We start from the raw sequence: 22,593 nt of genomic DNA, 5'->3' as shown, positions 1-22,593 counted from the left end.
GGCATGCATAAGATTTATTATTTTAGTCACTAAAACTTGCTGGCAAATTTAACGAAACTCCCACCTAATGTAATGGCCATACTTCAGTTTAAGTTGCATGTAGTGTATCCTCTTAACAGGAAGTCTGGATTAGGCCACTTAAAATAAACATATGAAGCTGAGAAGCTCGTATTTCTTTGCATTTTTTTAAATGCAACATCAAAAATAAATTAATAGAGATAAATATAGCATTAAAAACTAATAACGAAAAGTAAATAAAAATATTCTTTGTCTTTCTGTGGTAGTGGCCTGCCTGTATTGTCACTTAAGCAAACAAAATAGTAAAAAATATTGTCCAGAATAAAATAAAATATTGGGGTTTTTACCATATTTTAATTCATCCTACAAATATAAAAAATATGACTCTGTGACCATGTAGAGGAAAGCAAAGAAGGGAATAAGGATAAAGAGAAGGAAAAAAGATAGGAAAGTTATTAATAGGTCTGTAATGATAGGAAGTTTATTCTAGGGTTGAGGTAAAACTTAATGGTTCATAAATAGCAAATTCATTATGTTTTTAATACTCAGGTTATATTAACACTATATAACATCTTTATGGTACCATTAGTACCACTTAATCGTAAACTCAATTTGGAAATAAACATTTCCAAATCTTTTTTCATGGAACGATTGGCCAAATAAATTATTTTTAAAATAAATATTATCTGATTAGTGCATGGCTCGTTCAATCATGAACAGACTTATAAATGTTTTATGTCAACTCTTACACTGAGTTCTTAAACGTTAACAAATTAATTTATTTTAAAGGCCATATCAAGGTGAAAACACCAGGGCCCTAGGCAGCAGGACAATACATCACAGAGCCATTTCTCATTCAGTCACAGTAATGGCAAAGGATATGTTAAGACATAAAACGTGATATGGTTTGTTAAATATTCATCTATAATTTGCATTCATTATTAAATCATGTGTTAGAACTAATCTTTAATCTCAAAAATACATAGTGTCATAAAGTCTATTTGAAAACATAACAATAAATATTTTATGCTTTTCATGTTGCTTTTTAAAGGTTGACTAGAATACACCAAAATGCTTGTCATTAATGTGATTTAATTATTCCAAAGAGATGTGGTCTACACCGATGTTGATTTCAATAATTTATTTCAACCTTTAGGTCAATATAAAATAAATACCTGTTTGGGAGATGGGCTGTTTTATGATTAATGACAATTTAGCTCCACCAGCACTCCATGGCAACACTGTAGTTCATTGTCTGAAACGTTTGTGGAGCAATGCGGTAGCTCTAAGAGGCTTATTTTATAGCGGTCCCTAACAGTTTGCTTGGTGATAAGTGATGCTTGCTTTCCTACATGTTCTATTCCATTGCTTGCAACTGGTGGAGACTTTCTTTATATGACACAAGAGCTTAAACGTTTTTACTATCCGGAGGTATACTGACAAGAATGTAATATTTGCTGAATTTCCATACAACTGCTGTTGAATTTGCATTTTGTACACTGAGAAGAAGGGCCTGTATGAGAGGTCTGAGCGTGACGGAGAAGTGATTTGTATTATAGGAGACTAGGATACTCAACGAACCATGTAAAAACAGTTCATTAAAATGTTTATGTGCTTGGCTGCTTAATGCAAAGAAAGCTTTATTGCAGTCTTATAAAACCTCAGTAACTTCAGGCTGAAGTCAGATCGATGCATCTGTAATAATTCAGACAAATGCCCAATCCAGGTAAAGAACCACCAAAAAACATGGCAAGAAACAATATTCTTGAAGCCTCCTTCCAAACTAAAACATGTTTTAATATTTAACTTGTGCAACTAGAGAGCTTCCTTACGTAGTGAAAGATTTTTGGACAGAGCTACCATCTGTCCAGATTTCCCTGGATCTTTTCAGGAAGAGTCGTTAGGTGGAATCCGAGGTGTTCGGACATTTGCTAACTCTGCAGCACTTCCACTGAGAAATTGTGCATATGTAGGATGCACTTAAAGTATCTATTGTGTCCTGTACATGCACTATACACCTCACTTTGTATACAGTTATGGAAGATTTTTGAAGACTACGCTAAAGAATAAAGAAGTCAACCCTCTAAATTATATTTCCCATTTAACTGTTGACTTGTCCTATGAGTAAGCGCTTATCTGAAAATAAGGATGTCAGTGAAATGGCCTTTTCCATTTGTTTGTTTTGTTGGTTTTTTTTTAATCTAGGTGCACTGAGTTACCAAGAAGCTCCTGAACGGAGACTGTGATTGGCCTAATTAGATGCTATGGGATTAATATTAGCAAAAGTAAAACCCTTGTAAAATGAGGCTTCCTGTTCCCTGTCGAGACAGTGGCAGAGAAAGGTACAAAGCTACAATTCTTCCCACTAGCTTAGCAGGCAACTAGCAAAGAGCCTCTGCAAGGAACATGACATCCTGGAGATTCTCCAAAAGCTAAAAAGTTGGCCTGTGTATGAAGAGTAGGTGGAGCTGACTGAGAAACCATGCTGGGCTGCTTAAGAACTTAGAAGGAGTTGAATGATATTTTTGATTAATAAAGTAATGAAGCAGAGCTCCCTCCCCTAAAAGCAATACCTTAGTTGAACGGTGGGGAACCTACTCTACATTCTCCCAAAAATAGTGGTAAGAGAAAAGAAATCTCTTTAAAAGATGCATAGTCAGGGCAACCCCCTGTTTCCTAATCAGCCACATCCTCTCCCTATCCTTCCGGAGAATATGGACCATCAATTTCCCCATAAGATGAAAGGGAGGCAAAGCAATAGTTTAGCATCCTATGCATTATCTCTCTTTTTATGATTACAAATAGAGCACTTACGTTCACTGACCCATATCTCATACCAGACATCAGTAGCCAGGTCCAGATTTAGGTTATTGTTCCAGCGCTGGATTAGGCCATGTGATCAAAATCAAATTTATCCAATATGATCACTTGATTGTGACATTTCTTACAGGCACTGCACGTATGCACAGCTGAAGCTTGAAGATGTAAAGCAAATGGTCTTGAGCCCCAAAAGGACAGTTGTCAGTGCTTTTACCATGAGCTTCAGAAAGGTTGAGGAGACACTCTCTATTGGGTTTAATTAAGCTGTCCTTTTGCTTGCAAGTTTAAAAGGCAAAAGCTCGTTTGCTCCCCATGTGGCTTTCCCAAACTCTTTCAGATGTAGCTGTAAGCTTAAATGACCCTCGGTCCTGCAGCATATCAACTTGATGTGTATAATTGATTGCTAAACATTTTTTACAGCCTGTTAAATGGTAAGGCTAAAGAAAAGTAATATATAAATGTTGATTAAAGTGCTTTTGTACAGAGGGGTCAGAGACATTAGCAAGTTAAAAAGAAAAGTGTGAGCTCTGCTGTGGTACTTCTAACCCGTATGCTTTATTTCGCATAATTGATCTCACATGTCTACTCTAAGGGTTTTTTTTTTTTGTCAAGTTTCAAACTGCAAATACTAAAATGCTTTTGGAATAGAGTATGCTTCAGTAAGGACACTATGCAGAATGCTCAGCAATGTAGATTGTTGGTATTATAATGGCAACAATTATAAAAGGAATAATTTAAATGACCACAGTAGCTTGTAATTGTATGGTATGGTAGGAGAAAAAAAAAATCAAGCTGTAAAACCTCAGAGTAACAGTAGATCTGAAATGCATTAAGATAGACATTCAAATGATAATTGCTGGTAATTTTGTTTTCATTATAATTTGTGGGTTTTTTTTAATAACTGACATAAGACAATGTATTTTTCAGGGTCCTGTGATAGCTAGCCAACAAATGGAATCTGTCACGAAATATTTGCAGCTCCTGTTAGCAAGAAAGGTATGATGCTGTTACAAGTGCAGACTGAAAAATGTTCTGAGTGTACATCCATGAGGTTTTTGGCTTAATAACGTAATGACTGGGTATCTGCAACAGAACAAATTGTTTATCCATTTGTAAAAAGGCAAATAATAAATACTCAACCCTTGCTTGGGAAACAATGCCTCAAGAGTTTAATAAGCGTAATTTTAATACCAATATGGTATCCTGGATTTTTTCCTTTAAATCATTAGTACTGTTAAAGAAAAGGTGTAACTTGCTAAAGATGTCCTGCCAAGGTAGTTATCTGTGAAATTCACAGGATTAGAAGAAGAGTTTGGTCATTACTATTTCTCCACTAATTATGCCAGTTAATGTGAGTTGCAAAAAACATTCACTATCAATTGTACACAGACAGATCTGACAGCGAATATGAACCAAGAGATTTGTATATATTGTTGAACATCCAATGCATACAACAAAGTTTTTGTCTGTACCAATCTAAGCAGGATTTGAAACAGTTATTTTGGGGTGAAATGTTTAATCTTTCATGTACAGAACTCCTGAACTATCCCCTTCCTCTACATAGGTTGATTTGTCTGTTTTTCTTAAAATCCGAAATGTAGAAGCTTTATTTTCTTGAATCCTTTTATAATAGATTTAAACATAATTTAATTCTCTGGAATGTAGTAGTTGAAATTCTTATTTTACTAAACATGAAATTTCAAAGGGATGTTTTATATTTGTATCTAGGCTATTGGAAATTGGATAGAATATTTGGCTGAATGATAAACTCTAGCAGGTGTTTGGTGATTATTTTATTATTATATTAAAGTTATGAAGTTTTTTTAATTGGTAGTATCACCTGCCAAAGATATGTGCCACTTCTAAGAGTGAGATACTAAACTGAAGTGATTTATTTTAAAAATTGCTCAGGAAGGTGGAATTCACTTCTGAGATTTTAGATTAATTTATTTTTCATGTAATCTAAAATTATAAATTTTAGTAACATTTATGTTATGTTACTAAATGTTTCAATTCCCCCATTTACCCATAAATAGGATCAATACTCTTAATTGCTGTATGGAATTTTTATTTTTATCATTTACAGAGAAGACAAAATGAGAGTTTAATTCAAAATAAATAAGTCATTATTAGAGTACTGCTTCTAAAACATTTCAAGCATGTCACAACTTTTCAGCTGCATAGAACAATATGAGTTAGCTAAAATGAATTTAGAATCAAAACCGGACAAAAGCTCCAAGCAATAAATCCTATTGTAATGATAAAATGATAGGGAAAGTGACAAGAGGAAATGAGAAAATAATATCTCTCTTAACAGGAGGAGAGGTGTGTTTTATTTTTCAAATTTTGCAGAAAATTATCAGTAAGACTTGTTTGGGTTTGGTTTTTTTTTTTTTTTTTTTCCTACACAGTATCTTGTTTATACAAAATCAGCCATGTGCCTGACTTTAACTTGAAAGCTATGTAACTTGGACAAAATATTTCTGGAATAAGTTTCATTTAAGACAGCACAACAACACTGAAGTTAGAAACATGTTTGTGTCTTTTTTTCATGACTAGCCCATGTCTATTCTCTATGAAATTGATGTCAAAGAAGTATTATATATTTTCAGTGGGAAATAGAAGGCTGCCCTCTACTATCCTTGTCACGACGTCGTATCCCTTTAATCATACTTTTCATTTCAGTACATTGAAATTTCCGTTACCAAGGACAACATCATAAATAAAAGTGTTTGTGAAATTTTTACCTGCAGCTTCCTAACTTTGTGCATTAAGCATGAGACTAGCAGAGAGGTGGTCAAATGTGAAAATTTATAATCATTTATTACGTACGGCTGAAGCGAGAAGGGAATAAAAGCGTGAAGGCATACATCTATAAACTGGAGCAGAAAAGCTTAAATGAAAAGTAAAGTGAATTTCTGTGTCTTGTCATAAAGTAATGAGAAGCTAGAGCTTTATTCATAGCAACCCAAGATGCATTTACTCTCAATCTAGCTTTAGCAGTAAATGCTTCCCTGATGTATTGCTTCGGACTTACAAAGAAATATTTGTGCTCTACATAATAGTATAGTTAGGAGAATTACTGCATGGCTGAGGAGATTCTATAAAGGTTTATAGCTGGTGGTGTTACTGTAATTTAATCACAATGTAGCTAATGTAGTACTTTAATATCACAGGTTACTTTTTTATTTACCATTTATTAGTAACTGACAGTCAATCATCACCACATCATAAACAAATCATGCAGGATTCTATAGGAACCCTGAAGTTCCAGAACAGATGCACTGTAGCTCTTACATGTGTTCCATAATGAGCTAAACATCAAATTATTTTTAATAGAGTAATCACGTAAGTCAGAGTTCTTGTTTTCAGTCCATCAGCCAGAGAAAATGTTTCATGTCACGAATACAATTAGTGTTGCATATTGTGCATACACGTGTGAGGTTATGCACCAATCCATTACAAGCAGATACTGGAGAATGTTTTCAAAAATAAGACGACAACTCAGGCAAAACACACTATGTATTGGAATTTGCACATATTGATGAATGAGTTTATACGGACTAAGAATTATGCCCTCTTAATTTCCACTACCTTTCGGCTAGGATTACTCTGCTTTGTAAATAGAGAAAGTAAATGTAGCTAGTGAATGTAGTAGAGTCCATCCAGTGCTCTTGAGGCACTGAAATCTCAACATATTTTTTTGTGGTAAGAATGATTTCTATAATTTTTTTTTATTTATTGCCCTTTTTTAGATGCACTGTAGAATTGACTTTCCCCAATGTTGTGTTTATGATCAGCTTTTAGTACAGAATCATAGTATTGCATCTGAAGTTGCTTGTGTTAGCAAAATTAAATGCTGATTGGAGCTTTGAAAGTATTGCCTCTTCAGACTGAAAACTGTGGTTCTCCCAAGATCCTAAAGACACCGTGGTCTTTTAATTGCACACAAAATCTTTGTGTCTCAGTACTCTCTAGCTGTAGGGGAATGAATAGTAGCCAAGATCAGACTGCCGTATCGATTAATATGTAGGAGTAATAAGCCACATAAAGGTGTATGTTTGTAGGTTATTGGTGCATGTCCTGGGTACACTGCAAAGAAACAGGCTGAAGACCAAGGGCCTTCAGTCACTCAAAAAGCTTGCCAGTGAGTCTAGTAACACACACCCTGGCATGGCTTATTGCTATTAGAATATGTTTCTCTAAAATGAAATTTAATTAAATCTACACTTTCATGGTGAAAAATACTTCCTAGAGGAACAATGTAAAATATTTGGAGGAGGTATATGGAAACCCACCCGCCGCTTTGTTATGAGATAGATTAGAATATGAAATCTCTTCTTCCATTCAGCATTGTGCCGTTTATATCTGCAGGTTCTCCAGACTAACCAGACATTTCCAGGTATTAAATCTGATGTAAAAGGAATGCTGTTGATTCAAATTTTCTTAACTGACTAACTTAAAAAACAAAACAAGAAAACCCAAACCAAAATAAAAACCCCATGTTGCTATTAGAAGGCCCTGTGAGCATTGTTTTCCCTAAAATTACCATACAAATCTTTCAGGTCATATTAAACTCTTGAGTTTATTTGTATATTTATTGACCCTCTGATATAAAAGTTTTTCAAAAGGAACCTGAATCACTATGGTCTGCCCTTGTAGCTAGCTCAAGTAAATTGACAGTTGTCCCATGCACAGCCAAATGAAAATGGCGACTGACTCTTTAAATATAGAATTATTGCTAATATATTAAAAAAAAATAAAAACAAATTGTGAAAGGAAGAAAGTAGTAGAAAATCATATTCATTTCTGTCTCTATCTTCCTTTTGCTTTTCAATGGCTCTCTGTCTACAGCCGCTTTCAGCGCTTCCTTGAGTGGTCAGTAAAGACAATTTAAATCACACTGCACAGAGATGAAACAGGCTTTAGACATTATGTGATAATCTAACTGTTGTTGTACCTTTTAAGAGCATTTTATGGTTAGATTAACAATAGATTGAACTGCAGATACTAACCTCTGTTTTGAAAGGAGGATTTAATACCACATGCATTCAATTAATACCTTCCTTGTGCAGATACCCTATTCATAGCCTATACTGAATCTTGAAAGCTGTAGAACCATTGTTTCTTTTCAGTTCTCTTTTAAGAATTATTCTGCTGGATAGCTTTGGGACTAAGCTTCTGGCATTTAGCCCATCGCTTCTAATCTATTTTTATCGCACCTGTCTGAGCAGCCTGATACAGTCTCCTACTTCACACTTTCCTGCTCCTCTCCCTGTTTGACCCTTTCCTTTCCTCTTGCCTTCCTTACCTGTCCTCACAGACCTGATAATGTTGCCCACGTGTTGCTTTGCATCTCATCTGGAGTGGCTGCTTTCCCCTTGTTGCTAATCACATCCTTAAGGAGGATGACACAAAAATGTTCCATGACAGTTATGGATAGTCAGTAAGAGCACTTTGTCTTATTTGCAAACTAATGTGGAAATAGACCTTACTTTTTTTTTTTCCTCCTTACCCTCTTAAATTTGTTTAACCGAATTATGAATTATTTAGTGCTGGCCAGAAATGAAAATTCAGTTCAACAGAAATATGCATGAACTTGTATCAAATTTTCAGACTGGTTTTCTCATAAAGAAACTTGAAAAATGTAGGCTGGTTTTAGGTGTAAATAACTTTTTTTTAATATGCTCATCCTTTCAAAATCCACCATGTTAAAATATAATTTGTGAGGACTTTAAAAACTCCAAAAAGAAGCCAAATGAAATGTAAATATTTCTTTCATTTCTTTTTTTTTCTTATCTGTCCCAAATTGAATGTTTTTGTTTATTTTGTTATAAAAACTGAGAAGATACGAATTTTGGGTCAATCCTGAAGTGGCAATTAATTTCAGTGCCTATTTTCAGATAGTGATTGAAAAATCAATTATTTATAAGCCCTACAGTCAAATGGGCTTCTTTGTAAGGTAAAGTGCTACAAGTTCTTTTGACTAATTATATCTGAGATACTGTTTTATATATAGTGTTTCTCAAATTTTTTCTAAAGGTCAACTACCATTAGCAACAGAGGAGTTAAAGGCTTCATTGGATATTATGCAGGAAAACTATGAGAAGTCCTTCAAAGCACGTAAGCGCAGTGAGTTTTACTCTAACTGCCACAACACACAACTGAATGCAAAATTTCAAAGGTATATTTGGAACCCAATATACAGTAGAAATCTAAACAGTTGAGATTGCTTATGCATAATCAAGCTATCAGAAGTCATTGTGGTTTTCACAATCATATGGCAGTGCTGGCTCCCAAAAGAACTCAAATTGTTAACTGAACATATTTGGTATGAAATAATCAAGAGCACATAAGCATGACCTTTGGAAACTGTTTTCACATTAACATTTTTAGACTTAGGAGAAATTTCTAAGTTTGTCTCTCAAAACAATGTAGTGTATGTTTGACACCTGGATCTTTGGTTTAGAAACATCTGGCTTTTTCCTTTTTTATCTGAATTATTATCGTTTTGAAAATATAAATTGAAAGTTACAAAACTAATAGTTGTAACTTTTTTTCATATTATTATGAAAACCAGACCCCATCTTGCAAGCAAGGAATAAAAGACAGAAAAAGAGACGGGGTGGGGATGGGGGGGGGAACCTCCACAACCCTACTTCTGGGTAGTTGCTCATTCTGTTAAGATTTCAGATCCACAACCATAATACCAATAATTTAATATATGGTTTTGAATATTATCATGAGCCCATCAAAGAATTCCCCCAGATCTGCAACAGTAGTTAGTCTAACTCGTTTTGAATTTGTTTTGAAATAGGTATAACCGTGAAATGTCTGAAGACCTCTGCAAATGTGGACCTACATGATTATCGCCTCTCACAGAAATTCAGAAGCAATAGAAATGTGTGATATCTGGTAAGATGAAGCATGCAAATAATTCTGATAACAGGCTTTTTTATGACCATGTTTTATATTGTTTTTAAGGCAGTTATTCTTGCATAAACAACGGGGCAGTGGTACTATCTGAAAGGCCACAGATATGGTGATCTCCCTCTATGTGAGCATTATTCAAGAGAAGGACTCACTGACTTAGCACTGGAGGAGCTGCAGAGAGCACTTTGGAGTGTCTTGTCTTTATGCCCTTCTCTAATAATTCAAGAAGGAGTTTGTACCAATAACTGTACTGTTGTGTGCCAAGAGTCTTTTCTGTACTCAGGCAAAACTCCCTTTGAAAGCCCAAACAGGCTTCTGCTAATAGAGGGCAGCATCAGGAACCAAAAGTAATAGGAAAACAGGTATTTGGAATGAGACCTCAAATACTGTCTTTCTTTTACAACGTACCTCCATATCTAATAACTGATATATCAGAACTGATCTGATATGAAAAATGAGGAAGAGGATGTGGCAAAACTGTTCAGTCACATAATAAGGAGATTAGCTCTATGGGAAATAGCGTCTATCATGAATTCATCTGACTGGAGAGAATTTAGATAGAAGGCTTTTATGAGGTGGGTTTTTTTAGGCTAGTAATGAAATCTAAGATGAATAACACTCCATCTAGAACGTGTGAAAGTATATCTGTATCTTGACATCTCAAAGGACTATTTTAAGCTATATAGATTCTGTCTAAAGTTATAACTTAAAAAAACCAACCCAACACATTCAATCATTAATCACGAGTAGTTATTATTGTACAGTTTTTGTTAAAGTAAAATAAGAATGCTTAGGATAGAGTCTGAGCAGCTATTCTAAATGCATGCAAATCTGTGCAGAAGATCCTGTTGGTTTGAATGGGCAACACTCAGGTGTTTTTTACTTACTGACTACAGGTTTATAGGGCTCTGCCTATTATTTCTAAGGAGTCCAAGAAAAGAAATTTAGAAAAGCAGATCCTGCATTCAATACAGTCCACTGAAGTTCTTCTGAGATATACATATTCAAAGTAGCTGTAACCTTAGGGGCTTTAAATTACTGGCTAGAAAAACCGAGGGCAATATACAGTAGCTTCCAGCATGTGTTACAGCCTTGGGATCTTTTGCAATACACAAACTTGCTTGTGTATATAAGGTGGAGAAATACTTGCAAATATAAGCTTGCAAATGACATCAATACCAGGATTACACTTAGACTATATTCTAGCTTTCTTATTGAGATCTTACAGTGATTCTTATAGCATAATCTGCACCATTGTAATTCTAAAGGTTTCGTTTCTTAAGAAACAGACTTTTCTTCCATCTACTCACGTTTAATAATATTATAATGCCTGTGAATGGTCTACACTAAGTTGGCTAACCATGTTGTGAGATGTTAGTAAATGTAAGGAGTACAGAATTTAGCTCAATGTGGTGTGAATCAACATTTTTTTGCAACACCTAACACATTACAAACAGTCTTTGTGCTTATTTGTATGTGTGTTATCTTGTTTTGGGTGGAGCAGACCAACCTTAGAGTAAGAATGTAATGCAAGGTTTTTTCAAGACGAAGTTTTAAAGAGATATTATTGTTTTAAATAGCATGGATTAATTCTTTGGGTGAAATATAACTTGTTTCCCTCTGTGTTCCCTACCTCAGTAAAATACTAGGAGAAATTTTTATAAAATGAGAAAGCATAGTTTAATAACAGAGAAAGTCATCTCATCTCTGAGCTGATGACAAACATGAGGAATAGATGGCAGATGGAAGAAGTTATAAGCTGGTAAAAGCAAGCAAGTAGAATTAAATTTGCAGTTCTTTCTCTACAGCCAGTATTCTAAGTACAATGTTGTATAGAAAGGCATTTTTTGTGCAGTAGTGGAATCATCCAATGGCATAGCAGGACCAAGCTCTGAGTACACATTAGTATTTTTCCCAAACGCTTTGTGTGTATGTGTGTGAACAAGAGACTACCGAAAAGATGAAAAGAAGTGTGAGAGTTTCTTTGTGACTAGAGCTGTATCTATCTTTATATTTTTGATGTATATGGTGATGGTGTGATTATGGTAATTAATTTGATAAAAAACAACCCTGCTTCATGTGTTGGCTTTGCTTGCAGTCAGTATGCTACAAAAAAAACCAATCTTGATTTGTAAAGTATAACTCTGAAAAGAAGAAACAGAAGTAGGAAACCTTTTTGTAGTATGATAAATTTCCATTTGAAAAAAAATAATCCTGTAGTCTTGACTGTACTGCAAAGGTCAAGTTGTCCTCTTAAAAGACAGGTGGAAAAAGGACCCTGATCACCTCAAAAGGTAGATCAACATAGGCTTATCTAGATGTTCCAACAGGATCTTGGTAAGGTGGTTAAAAAAGCCTGTCAGATACACAAGTCACGTCAGAAATTTGTTATATCTGCCACATGATGTTCTGACACCTAAACAGCCTATCCCTGCTTAAGCAGAGTGGCAAACAGATGACCTTTATAAGTCCCTTCCAACCTATTTTTTTTTCTCCATTAAAACATGAACATTTCCTATCATTCTAAATATACTTTTATGTCGAGAGGTTATTGCTGACTTTATCTAAAACAAACTTCAGCATAGGCTTACATTTGGCAACACGGAATGCTAATTTGCTAAGGCTGTGGAGAATCTGAGCTGCTCTTCTGCTATGCTAGATCCCAGTTATTCTACTGCACGTATATATAACTTCATCTAAAATTTCCTGTATGGCTCCTGAGCAACATGTGTTTCTGAGAAGGAAAGGTGCTGGTTACCAAGGTGAGGGTGGTTTTTTTTTTGTCATTAAGCCCTAAGAATTATGATAGTTGGCCATTCCTCTGGCTGAAATCAGATTTTTCAATTATTGCTGTTCCTTTCCTTAACAGAAGTTGAACGAGTGTTTCAAAACTCATTGTCACTTTTTGAATCATTGAAGTTTTTCTAACATGGCTCTGAACTAAGGAAGTATCATCTGGTTCTATATGCAACTGAGGCAAACTTAGAGTTTTTCTAGGCAGAAAATCCAAATCAAAGTCACATTGTGTCAGCCAAGTCTGCAAGCACTAATTTAAGTGATAACTACAAGAGTTGAAGTAGTTGCTTGTGGGACAGTGAGTTTGAAATTTCAAAACAGTACTGTTTCAAATGCCAAGCTTGTTAACTGTTGGAGTAAAGATTTCTAACTTCACCTATGGTAGAAAAATCCTTTAATTTTGGAATATGGTATCCTTCGCATTAATCCTGATGTAGTATGACACGAGTTTCCTGAAGCTTATAGATTCTAGCACTGATCTGGATTTAAAACAAACAGTAAACCTCTAATCTGTCTTTGCCAAGACAATTTTTAATTCTTTCAGGATTATAGGAAAACTGCTTGTGTGAGTAAAATGAGTTCTATTTGCAATCTGCAATTTCCATGGCTGTCACACAGTTTTTTTAATTTATGAAAAAATAAACAGAGTTAGTTCAGTATAGCTGCTTATGATCTATCTTTCTCTCTCCGATATACCAGAAAACTTATTGCAACGCAAACTTTTTCAGTGATGGAAATTTTTAAGTTCATACTAGAGGCATTCTTTAAAGTATGTGATTGATTTTATTAGTTATTAATTTACTAAGAATATATTTAGTTCATTTTAATTCTTCTACAGTTCTATATAGTGTTTACATGCATAATTTGCTAATATGGTTTTATTTAATTGGCCTTTTGAAGTATGGATCCATTCCAGTATGGATTTCTGTAGTTGAGAAGTCTTAAAAATCCTTTTTAGTTATGTCAAACAAATGAAAGATCAAAGGCTTAAAAATTAACAGGAGAAGGATGAAGTAATTCCATGTAATAGAAAATAGCTATGTTGAAGAAGTGCTGAAATTTGAAATTTTGAAAGTATCAGTGTAACATTCCCCAGCACACCAAAAAATTGATTGTAATTTATTGTTTAATCTGGAATGAAACACGCTATCTATAAAAGGAAGATTTTAGGAAACGTCAAATAGTAACAGATTGAGAGACAATATGAAAATCAGGGAAAGAAACTTCTGATAAAAGAACTACCATGCAGGTTTTGGTTGCCCTAAAGCAGAATGAACTTCTGATAAGTGTGTCAACTTCCAGTGGTACCACCCAAATTGGAACAGGTCCTGACAAACTTGCTAAAGATTAGAACTGTCCATAGACAGACTGATTTATTCAAGATAGCAATGACAATCCTGTTAAGACCCGCCAAATTTAAAAGCTGAGCAATCCATTTACGCCCTGCACAGTGTGACGAATAGAACTGCAATTAAGCACGCAGCAGGTCTGTTTTTCAGTCCCCAAAAGGCAGGATTCCAGCTCAGTCAAAAGTCTTTAACTTCTAGTTGATGTCTACCAAGAACATGTCCTACTTTTCAATGAGACTTGGAAAATGACAGATGTGCTTGTATGTTCTATTTTCTGTATACATGGCTAGATTTTCTGTCTAGAAACCTTAAACTTTTCAAGGCATAGATGGCTTTATTCTGTGTTAACATGCGAGTTGGCATAATGTGGTTATACATATATATTTTTTTTTTTTAATCCCAATAGATATAATAAAGAGTTCTGGATAAAATTACTAGCTTGATCACAACACTGCTTAATTCCCAGAAACCAACGAACATGTGACCAGCCTGAGCAACTGAAGGGTTTGAGGCAGCCGCTCACAGAACCATACTGCAGGTAACACCATGGCCCACTGAAGAAACAGAGAAGCTCTTATTTTTTGCAACTAATGAGCTAAAGAAACTGAGCTGTTGTTTAAGTAAGACCATATTTTTAACATTTCAAACCACATGAGGATCTTTACCTCTTTATTTTGATCTCAGACGGATCACAAACTATCCTGTACGGGTAACTGTTGATGACAGTGTTGTATGGAAAATTACTCCTCATTATCAGTCGTGAGTGCCAAGACCTTGTAACTCATTGCAAGCAATAAGTAAAATCCTTGTTGGGTTGATTATATTAGCATAATTTAATTATGTTAAAGGAAAAAATCCCACCACCACCACAATGATAAAACAAAACAAGACAAAAAAAACTACTGGAAGTCTACAAGAAGAATTAAGATAAGGATATCCACAGCACTTCATATCTCTGACAGTTAAATATTTAAATGAGCGGATATCAAGCTCAAGAAAAGCAAAAAACTTGACATGCCAATTTAAGACCTGGAATCTTAAATAATTTCTGAATTTTCTCTAAGATTGCTGTATATTCAAACCCAAGCAGCTAACTAGTTTGTCTACCTGTGATTATATGAGATACACAGATTTCAGAAGGGACTGAGAAACAATTAGAAACATCACTTGTGCATTTCTAAGTTAAAAGGAAAGCGTTCCAATGTGTTGAATGTTTGGTCGTGGTTTTTTTAGTCTTAATATTGTAGCAAACAATATTGTTTGGACTAAGTTTTGGGAAGACTTTTCACTTATGAAAGTACCTGAATAACAAGCAGTGTGTGATTTTACTCACTCTTCTGGGAGCAGCCTGAGAAAGGAATTCTTTTTTCAATTTTTTTTTCCTTGATCTTAACAACAGCTGATTATTCTCTGCTTCTAATTATGGCATCGATCCATTCCAGACTCTTGCCTGAGAGGGAAATCCCTAAATTTTTTGTTTTCAAAAAAAATTGAAATGGAGATACGAAAAAATATAAATGTACACTTTATACCTCCTCTGTTTTTTTGTGTGTATAAAGACTCTGACCAGATTCATAAATAAAAATGCTTACATTACTTCTGTATTTTTACAGTATATGCATTTGTATTGTTAGCATTAACATTACAAGTGGTCACCGACAGCTTTCAGTACTGTGAAAAACTTAAGGATTCTTGAAAAGCTTTGTACTAAGGGACATTGTTTATAATGATTTTTTTTGCAGAACATTCAGTTACAAAATGCCTGTGATGCTGCTTATACTGCTGTGTTGAATAATTTGATTAACCAGGTGCTAGTTGTCTATGTTCAGTGCAATTAGGATGTGTTTATCTTTCTTCCTTTAACTTCAGTATTCACTTTAATCTCAGATAAAACAAATTTTATTTTGTGTAACTTGAGAGCAAGTTTTCAGTCTTTTTTCTTTCCCCACAGTCTAAATGCAGATTTCAGATGACACTGAAAAGACTCAGAACCATCCAGTAACACTATTTAAAGAGGTAACTGAGATTTTACTCCACAAATAATTTTGCAGGTGAGTAATTCACTTATCTGAGTTGCCAAGCTTCTGAATTCTGGTTGTTCTGTGTACAAATAAGCAGCATGAAATAATTGCGGTGTATTTCAAATGGAGACAGACTCAAAAATTTAGCTGTCTATTCTTTTAATCTATTTTTACTTATTGAGGTCATTGATGTAATCTGTAAATAACTGAAAGGAAGTATTGGATGTGGGCTTCTTTTTTTTTAATTTTTAAAAAAAATGAAGCAAACTCACTCTATTTCCCAAGGATTTCATGCTGGCATTGGGTGGGTAGTGCATGGAAATATTACATATGAATAATATCTCTTATTATTTCCTGTCTAATAATATAGTGATTTTGCTGATGAGCAAATCCAGAATTAATCCAGCTGTCTTCAAGTAATTTGCATGTTTGATTAAAAAGTTGTAATTTCTTTGTTACTCAACTGTAGTTTCTCTTCAGAAAATATTTTCTATCTTAAAGTGAAGGGTTTTTTCTAGATACACTCAAGTGGTCAGTTTAAGTGTTAATACTACAAGATAGAGTTGTTTTACAAATATATTTAAAAACAGGTTATAAGCACATTGTGAATCTGAGTTACAGAAGCATTTTCTTAGGAAACTTTACCTTTTATATTTTATTTCCATTTGCTATTCTGCTCTTTTTCCTAGTAGTTTGTCTGTATTTTTCAGGATTCTGCCTGCGGATTGCAAGAATCAGTAACGTTGCACCATTAACTTAGATCTTGGAAACACATCCTTCAATAACAGAAAAATGTTCAGAGAAACTCACTGAAGTGAGTGTTTTGTTTGGTTTTAACTTGTTTTGTCTAATAATAGACCAATTTTGAAGCAAGCTGTTAAATATGATAAATCATGTATACTATTTTCTAACTTGTGTTCTTTTTTTCTGTCCTCATACATCTCTTATTTTCTTCCTATTTAAATTTTTAAAATCATTAAGTGGAGTGTATACATTTGTCAACGTATAGGCAGGAATATATTTTTAATGTAGAATTTGGTAATGTATGTTTTCCTAATGTCAGTTTAAAAAAAAAAAAAACAAACAAACAAACAAAAAACAGAAGTAGAGATGCTTGTTACTTCTCTGTTTGCTTTAGCATCTTTGTGCTTTCACTTTTTTGAAAAATTTATCTTGTGGTTTTGTTCAGAAGACCATTCAAATATAAAATTAATTTTTCTAATTAATGTTTTTGCACCAAAGGATCTAAGTTTTTCATTGCCAAACAGCTGAATACCACAAACACTGTAGGTGATGCACTCTCACATTATCAAATAAATGCTCAAGGTACAGCTTATAATGTTGAAAAATAGAAAAATAAATTGACCTTGATGAAGTGTGTCTTCTTTTGTCTGTTCCGAGGAAAGTTTATTTCAGGTATTTCTACTGCTGAAATGATTAGAGTTAACAGCTTTTTCCCTCCATTTTATTTTACAGGGTCTCTTCATCTTCCTGATATATGGGGTGTACAACACAGAGGTAAGTCTGCTTGGAGTATCTCAAGGCTGACAGAGTGAATGAGAGAAATGACAGGTTTCTTATCTTGATAACTGAGGGACAAAGTTGGCTTTCCATATGAGTGTCCTACTGCCCTTCATGCTTGGACTAGCTTATATGCATCCCAGCTTACCATTAAACACAGACACCCTGAATAAAGGGACAGACTCATTTCTCATAGGCATTGACTAATATTTTACCGCTGCTTTAAGTTTTTTGAATTCCTGGTCTTTCTTTTAACACTTAGCTAAACCTTACAGTCCTAAACTTTCATAATTTAATTTACATTTTAAAATTAACTGTTAGTTTACATGCTATTTAAAGGAAACCATTTAAATTATAAAAGGAACAAGTTTTACTTACTCGACTTCAAAATTTTGTTCTGTACAGAAATTGCATCAAATTTCGTCTTCTACATCAATTAAGTATTTTTAAGATTTTAAAACGATTCAGTAGCAGTTCGGCCTAAGGAAAATGCTTGATCTTTACAGGTTGAACTGTCTTAAGGGGAAGTATTTTTGATAGATAAATTCCTTATGATTTTTATGCTTTATCCACCTTGTTCCATTACTCCCATTATGTTAATGATAAAAATTAGTGTGAATATGTGAAGTTCCCAAGTTTATAAGCTAAGGTACCTCTGCAGTTGATGTTTTAATAGAATTTGGAGTTCAGTAGTAAAACCTTGCAGAATTATAAAAGGCTTTCAAAGTTAATAGTTAGAAATGGAGCAGAATTTTATTCAGATTTTATTAGCATCTATCAGAATAGGTGAAAAAGGTCTCCTGATTACTTTCACAAAAAAAAAAACTATTTCAAAATAATGAAACTTTTATGTCATTTCCATTAGAAGGATGAATTATTTCCGTGCATGCAGCTAAAACAATTAACATTATTAGTGGCGTGGGGTTTGGTTTAACAGCAGGCCCAGGAATTCTGTACTTGGGGCCCACTGCCAGAGGCAGTGGCTGGTAAGCTGATGGTTAGGGGTACCAGCCAGCTGGTGGCTACGGGTGCAGTTCATGTGCCAGTGCTGTACCGACTGCGCATTCCTGGTGAGGATTTCCAATGGAAATGTGCACCAGCGGTATGGAAGCAGCAAGCGTTAAGATGTCAGATTAAAATATTCTTCCTCATTGTAGTATTGCGCTTCTGGGAACAGCCTCGTTAACTCAGTGGTGTTACGAGCAACTAACAGCGTTCTTTTGAGATAAAAGTAGCCACAGGGACACCACAATCTTGGTTAAAAACGTCAAAGTTTCAGCATCTCCCAAACCGCACCTTTTCCTAAGAGCAAATTCTTAGGCTAAGGATGGAGACGCCGCCTGTTCAGGTGCGCACACGCTTCGGGCGGGCAGTCAGTGGCGTCAGCACCCGCGAGGCTGCACCTGTGGTTCCAACTGCAGGCTGAGTCTCTCCCGCAGCGGGAGCGGGCGCAGGCGCCCGCCTGGCGCGGCTGGAGGCGCCGGGCGACCGGTACGGCACCTCCCCGCCGGTTGGCACCACTCCTGCCATCTGCCGCGCGCTCTGACGGCAGGAAGGATGCCGCTCGCGCTGTTCTTAGGAACGCGGCGGCAAGTCTAAAGCGCGCGCTCGGCACCGTCTCTCCTCCCGCCGGCCACGCGCGGGGCGCTGCCCGGGGCTCCAGCCCCGGCCGCGCGGCGGGGCGGGCAGCCGGCGGGAGCGGGGCCGAGCCCCCGGCAGGTCCCGGCCATCGTCCCTGCGCGGACGCGGCGGAAGGCGCTCCGCGGCGCGGGCCAGGCTCTCCGCGGCGGCGCCCACCAACATGGCCCCGCCGCCCCCCCGCCCCATGCGAGCGCGGCGGCGGCGGGCGGGCAGGCGGGGGCCCGTCGCGCCTGCGCGCTGCCCGCCCGCCGGCTGCCCGGCCGGCCGGGCCGTACCCAGCGTGCCGCGCGCCGCGCATGTGCAGTGCGGGGCGCAGGGGCTGCTAATTCCATTGTGGAGCGGACGCGGCGTTATTTTTAACTGGAGGCGGCAGCGGGAGCCGTAAGTGCAGCCCGGGCCGGGGGCCGCCCGTCGGCGCGGGTGGGGGTGGCGGCGATGCGCCCGGGCGGCGGCTGCCGGGCCGCCGCGGGAGCCAGCCGCTGAGCGGGCGCCCGCCAGCGAGGCAGCGAGCGGTGTCCGGCGGGCGGGCGGGCGGCGTGTCCCGCAGCCCCTCTGGGCCGCGCCTCCTCTCCGGCCCGCCTTCCCGGGGGATGAAACTCGGCAGCGGCTTCCTCGGCGGCGGCGGTGGCGGCAGCAAGAGGGCGGCGGCCATGGAGCCCACCTTTCCCCCCGGCATGGTTATGTTCAACCACCGCCTGCCTCCGGTCACCAGCTTCACCCGGGCGGCCGCGCCCCCCCCGGCGTCCCAGCACCCCTCGCAGTGCGTGTTACCTCCGGTCTCCGCTGCCGCTTCCTCCACGGAGCCCCCGGCGCCTCCTCCCCCTCAGGACATGACTTTCAAGAAGGAGCCGGTGGGGGCTTTCCCCTCTGCTCTCTCCTCCTCGCAGAGGAGCCCCTGGGGCTTTCTGCAGTCCCTAGTGAGCATCAAGCAAGAGAAGCTCAGCGAGCAGGAGGAGGACGAACAGCCGCAGCACCATCATCACTACGGGGGGCTCTTCGGGGGAGCAGGAGAGGAGAGGCCCCCCGGCCTGGGGAGCAGCAGCGGGGAAGGAACCGGCCAGAGTGTTATTCAGGACCTCAGTCTTCTTCACCACCTGCACCAGCATCCCCACCGAGACCTGTTACTGAGTGGAAGAGGCGAGGGCACCCCTGGGAGCTCGGGTGAGCCAAAGCATGATGCCCAGGTCAAGAAGGCAAAGAGGCCAAAGCCAGAAACTCAGGGAATCAAAGCCAAGCGGAAGCCAAGTGCTTCGTCCAAACCCCCCCTGGTGGGAGACGCGGAAGGTGCCATCGCGTCCCCCAGTCAGAAACCTCACGTCTGCGAACACTGCAGCGCTGCCTTCAGGAGCTCCTATCACTTGCGCAGGCATGTGCTCATTCACACGGGGGAGAGGCCTTTCCAGTGCAGCCAGTGCAGCATGGGTTTCATCCAGAAGTACTTACTGCAGAGGCACGAGAAGATCCACAGCAGGGAGAAGCCTTTTGGGTGTGACCAGTGTAGCATGAAGTTCATCCAGAAGTACCACATGGAAAGACACAAGAGGACGCATAGCGGAGAAAAGCCATACAAATGTGACACTTGTCAGCAGTATTTTTCAAGGACTGATAGACTGTTGAAGCACAGAAGAACGTGTGGTGAAGCCATAGGTAAAACGGGTGCTGGAATGGAGCCCGGATCATCAAATAACATGGGTAGCTTGGCTGTGTTGTCTCAGGGAAATACAAGTTCCTCAAGGAGAAAAAGTAAAACAAAAAGTATATCCACTGAAAACAAAGGAAGTAAGTGTAGCAGCAAAGTAACCGAATCTCAAGTTACGAGTAATGTGGCCATGTCAAATTATGCAGTTGATATTCCCGTTGTGTCTTCCAGTGGTGGTCTAGTTGGCACAGGCATAGATGAAGTTCAGAAAAAGGTGCCAAAATTGATCTTGAGAAAAGGAAGCAGAAAACAGGCAGACAAAAATTACTTTAATTTTGTATCACCACTGCCAGATATTTTGGGGCAAAAACCACTGTCTGGGAAACAGAGTGGCTCTCTAGGCCTAATAGCCAATACCAGTGTAGAAACTATTGGCCTTCTCCAAAGTACAGGTGGTAAACCAGGTCAGATAAGTAGCAATTATGATGATGCCATGCAGTTTTCAAAGAAAAGAAGATACCTACAAACTGCAAGCAGTAACAGTGCCTTTTCAATTAATGTCGGACACATGACTTCCCAGCAGTCCGTCATCCAGTCTGCAGGTGTTAGTGTTATGGATAACGAAGCTCCATTATCTCTTATTGATTCAGCGTCTTTAAATAGTGAAATAAAGTCTTGCCACGACAAGTCTGGTATTCCCGATGAAGTCTTACAGAGTCTTTTGGACCAGTACTCTCACAAATCAGAAGGCCAGAAAGAAGATCCTTTCAGTATAACTGAACAGCGTGTGGACTTGCACGCCTCAGGAGAACATTCAGAGATGGTTCAGGAAGAAAACTTGAGCCCTAACTCTCAAACAGTTTCAAATGATAAGGCAAGCATGCTGCAAGAATACTCCAAATACCTCCAACAAGCCTTTGAAAGAACAACCAATAGCACTGGTTTTGCTTTTGGACCCAGTTTCCAATTTGTTAGCTTGTCTTCAACTCTCCATAACCACACTCTGTTTCAAGACAAACAGATATACACTACATCTCCACTTGAGTGTGGCTTCAGCCAATCCGTTACCTCAGTATTGCCAACTGCGTTGCCAAAACCTCCATTTGGGATGTTGCTTGGATCTCAACCAGGCTTTTACTTGTCTGCTTTGGAGGCTACGCATCAACAGTTGACTCCTTCTCAAGAGCTGGATGATCTCATTGATCCACAGAAAAACTTAGAGACTTCATCTAACTACCAGTCGACATCTCAGAAACTGACTGGCCAGAAGGAACAGAAGAACTTAGAATCCTCAACGAGCTTTCAGATCCCATCTCAGGAGTTAACTAGCCAGATAGATCCTCAGAAGGACATAGAGCCTAGAGCAACCTACCAGATAGAGAACTTTGCACAAGCGTTTGGTTCTCAGTTTAAGTCGGGCAGCAGGGTGCCAATGACTTTTATTGCTAACTCTAATGGAGAAGTGGACCATAGAGTAAGGACTTCGGTGTCAGATTTCTCAGGGTATACAAATATGATGTCTGATGTAAGTGAGCCATGTAGTACACGAGTAAAAACCCCAACCAGCCAGAGTTACAGGTAAAGTCCTGACTGTGACCAGGCTGTGGGGTCTTCTTAACGTAACTTTGTTTTACTTCCACAACACTGCCATTGGAATGTTTCTACACGGTCCTATTAAGAATAATGTAACATGCCCTTTCAATGCAACTTTTCATATTTAGTTTTTGTTAGTGTAATTTTTTTTTTTTTTTAGATCTGTTTATTATGGCTTTTAAAAAATCAATAGATTAAAATAGTGTTTTTGTTCAAGTGACAATGTTTTAGCAATCAAATTTACATTATATAGATTGTCAGG

General features: G+C 38.0%; 1 protein-coding gene across 1 annotated transcript; it reads left to right on the top strand.

The window, feature by feature from the left end:
• The first annotated feature begins 19,689 nt into the window (after window positions 1–19,689).
• On the top strand, window positions 19,690–22,320 carry ZNF281 (zinc finger protein 281). Its single transcript, XM_009982538.2, has one exon. It carries the CDS (start codon window positions 19,690–19,692, stop codon window positions 22,318–22,320), a length of 2,631 nt encoding a protein of 876 aa, XP_009980840.2.
• The last annotated feature ends 273 nt before the right edge of the window (window positions 22,321–22,593 follow it).

The sequence above is a fragment of the Tauraco erythrolophus genome, chromosome 10, assembly GCF_009769465.1.
Source record: "Tauraco erythrolophus isolate bTauEry1 chromosome 10, bTauEry1.pri, whole genome shotgun sequence".
In the NCBI taxonomy this organism is placed as follows: Eukaryota; Metazoa; Chordata; class Aves; order Musophagiformes; family Musophagidae; genus Tauraco; species Tauraco erythrolophus.
Note: the sequence above shows the minus strand (reverse complement) of the source record. Positions and strands in the feature narration are given on the sequence as shown.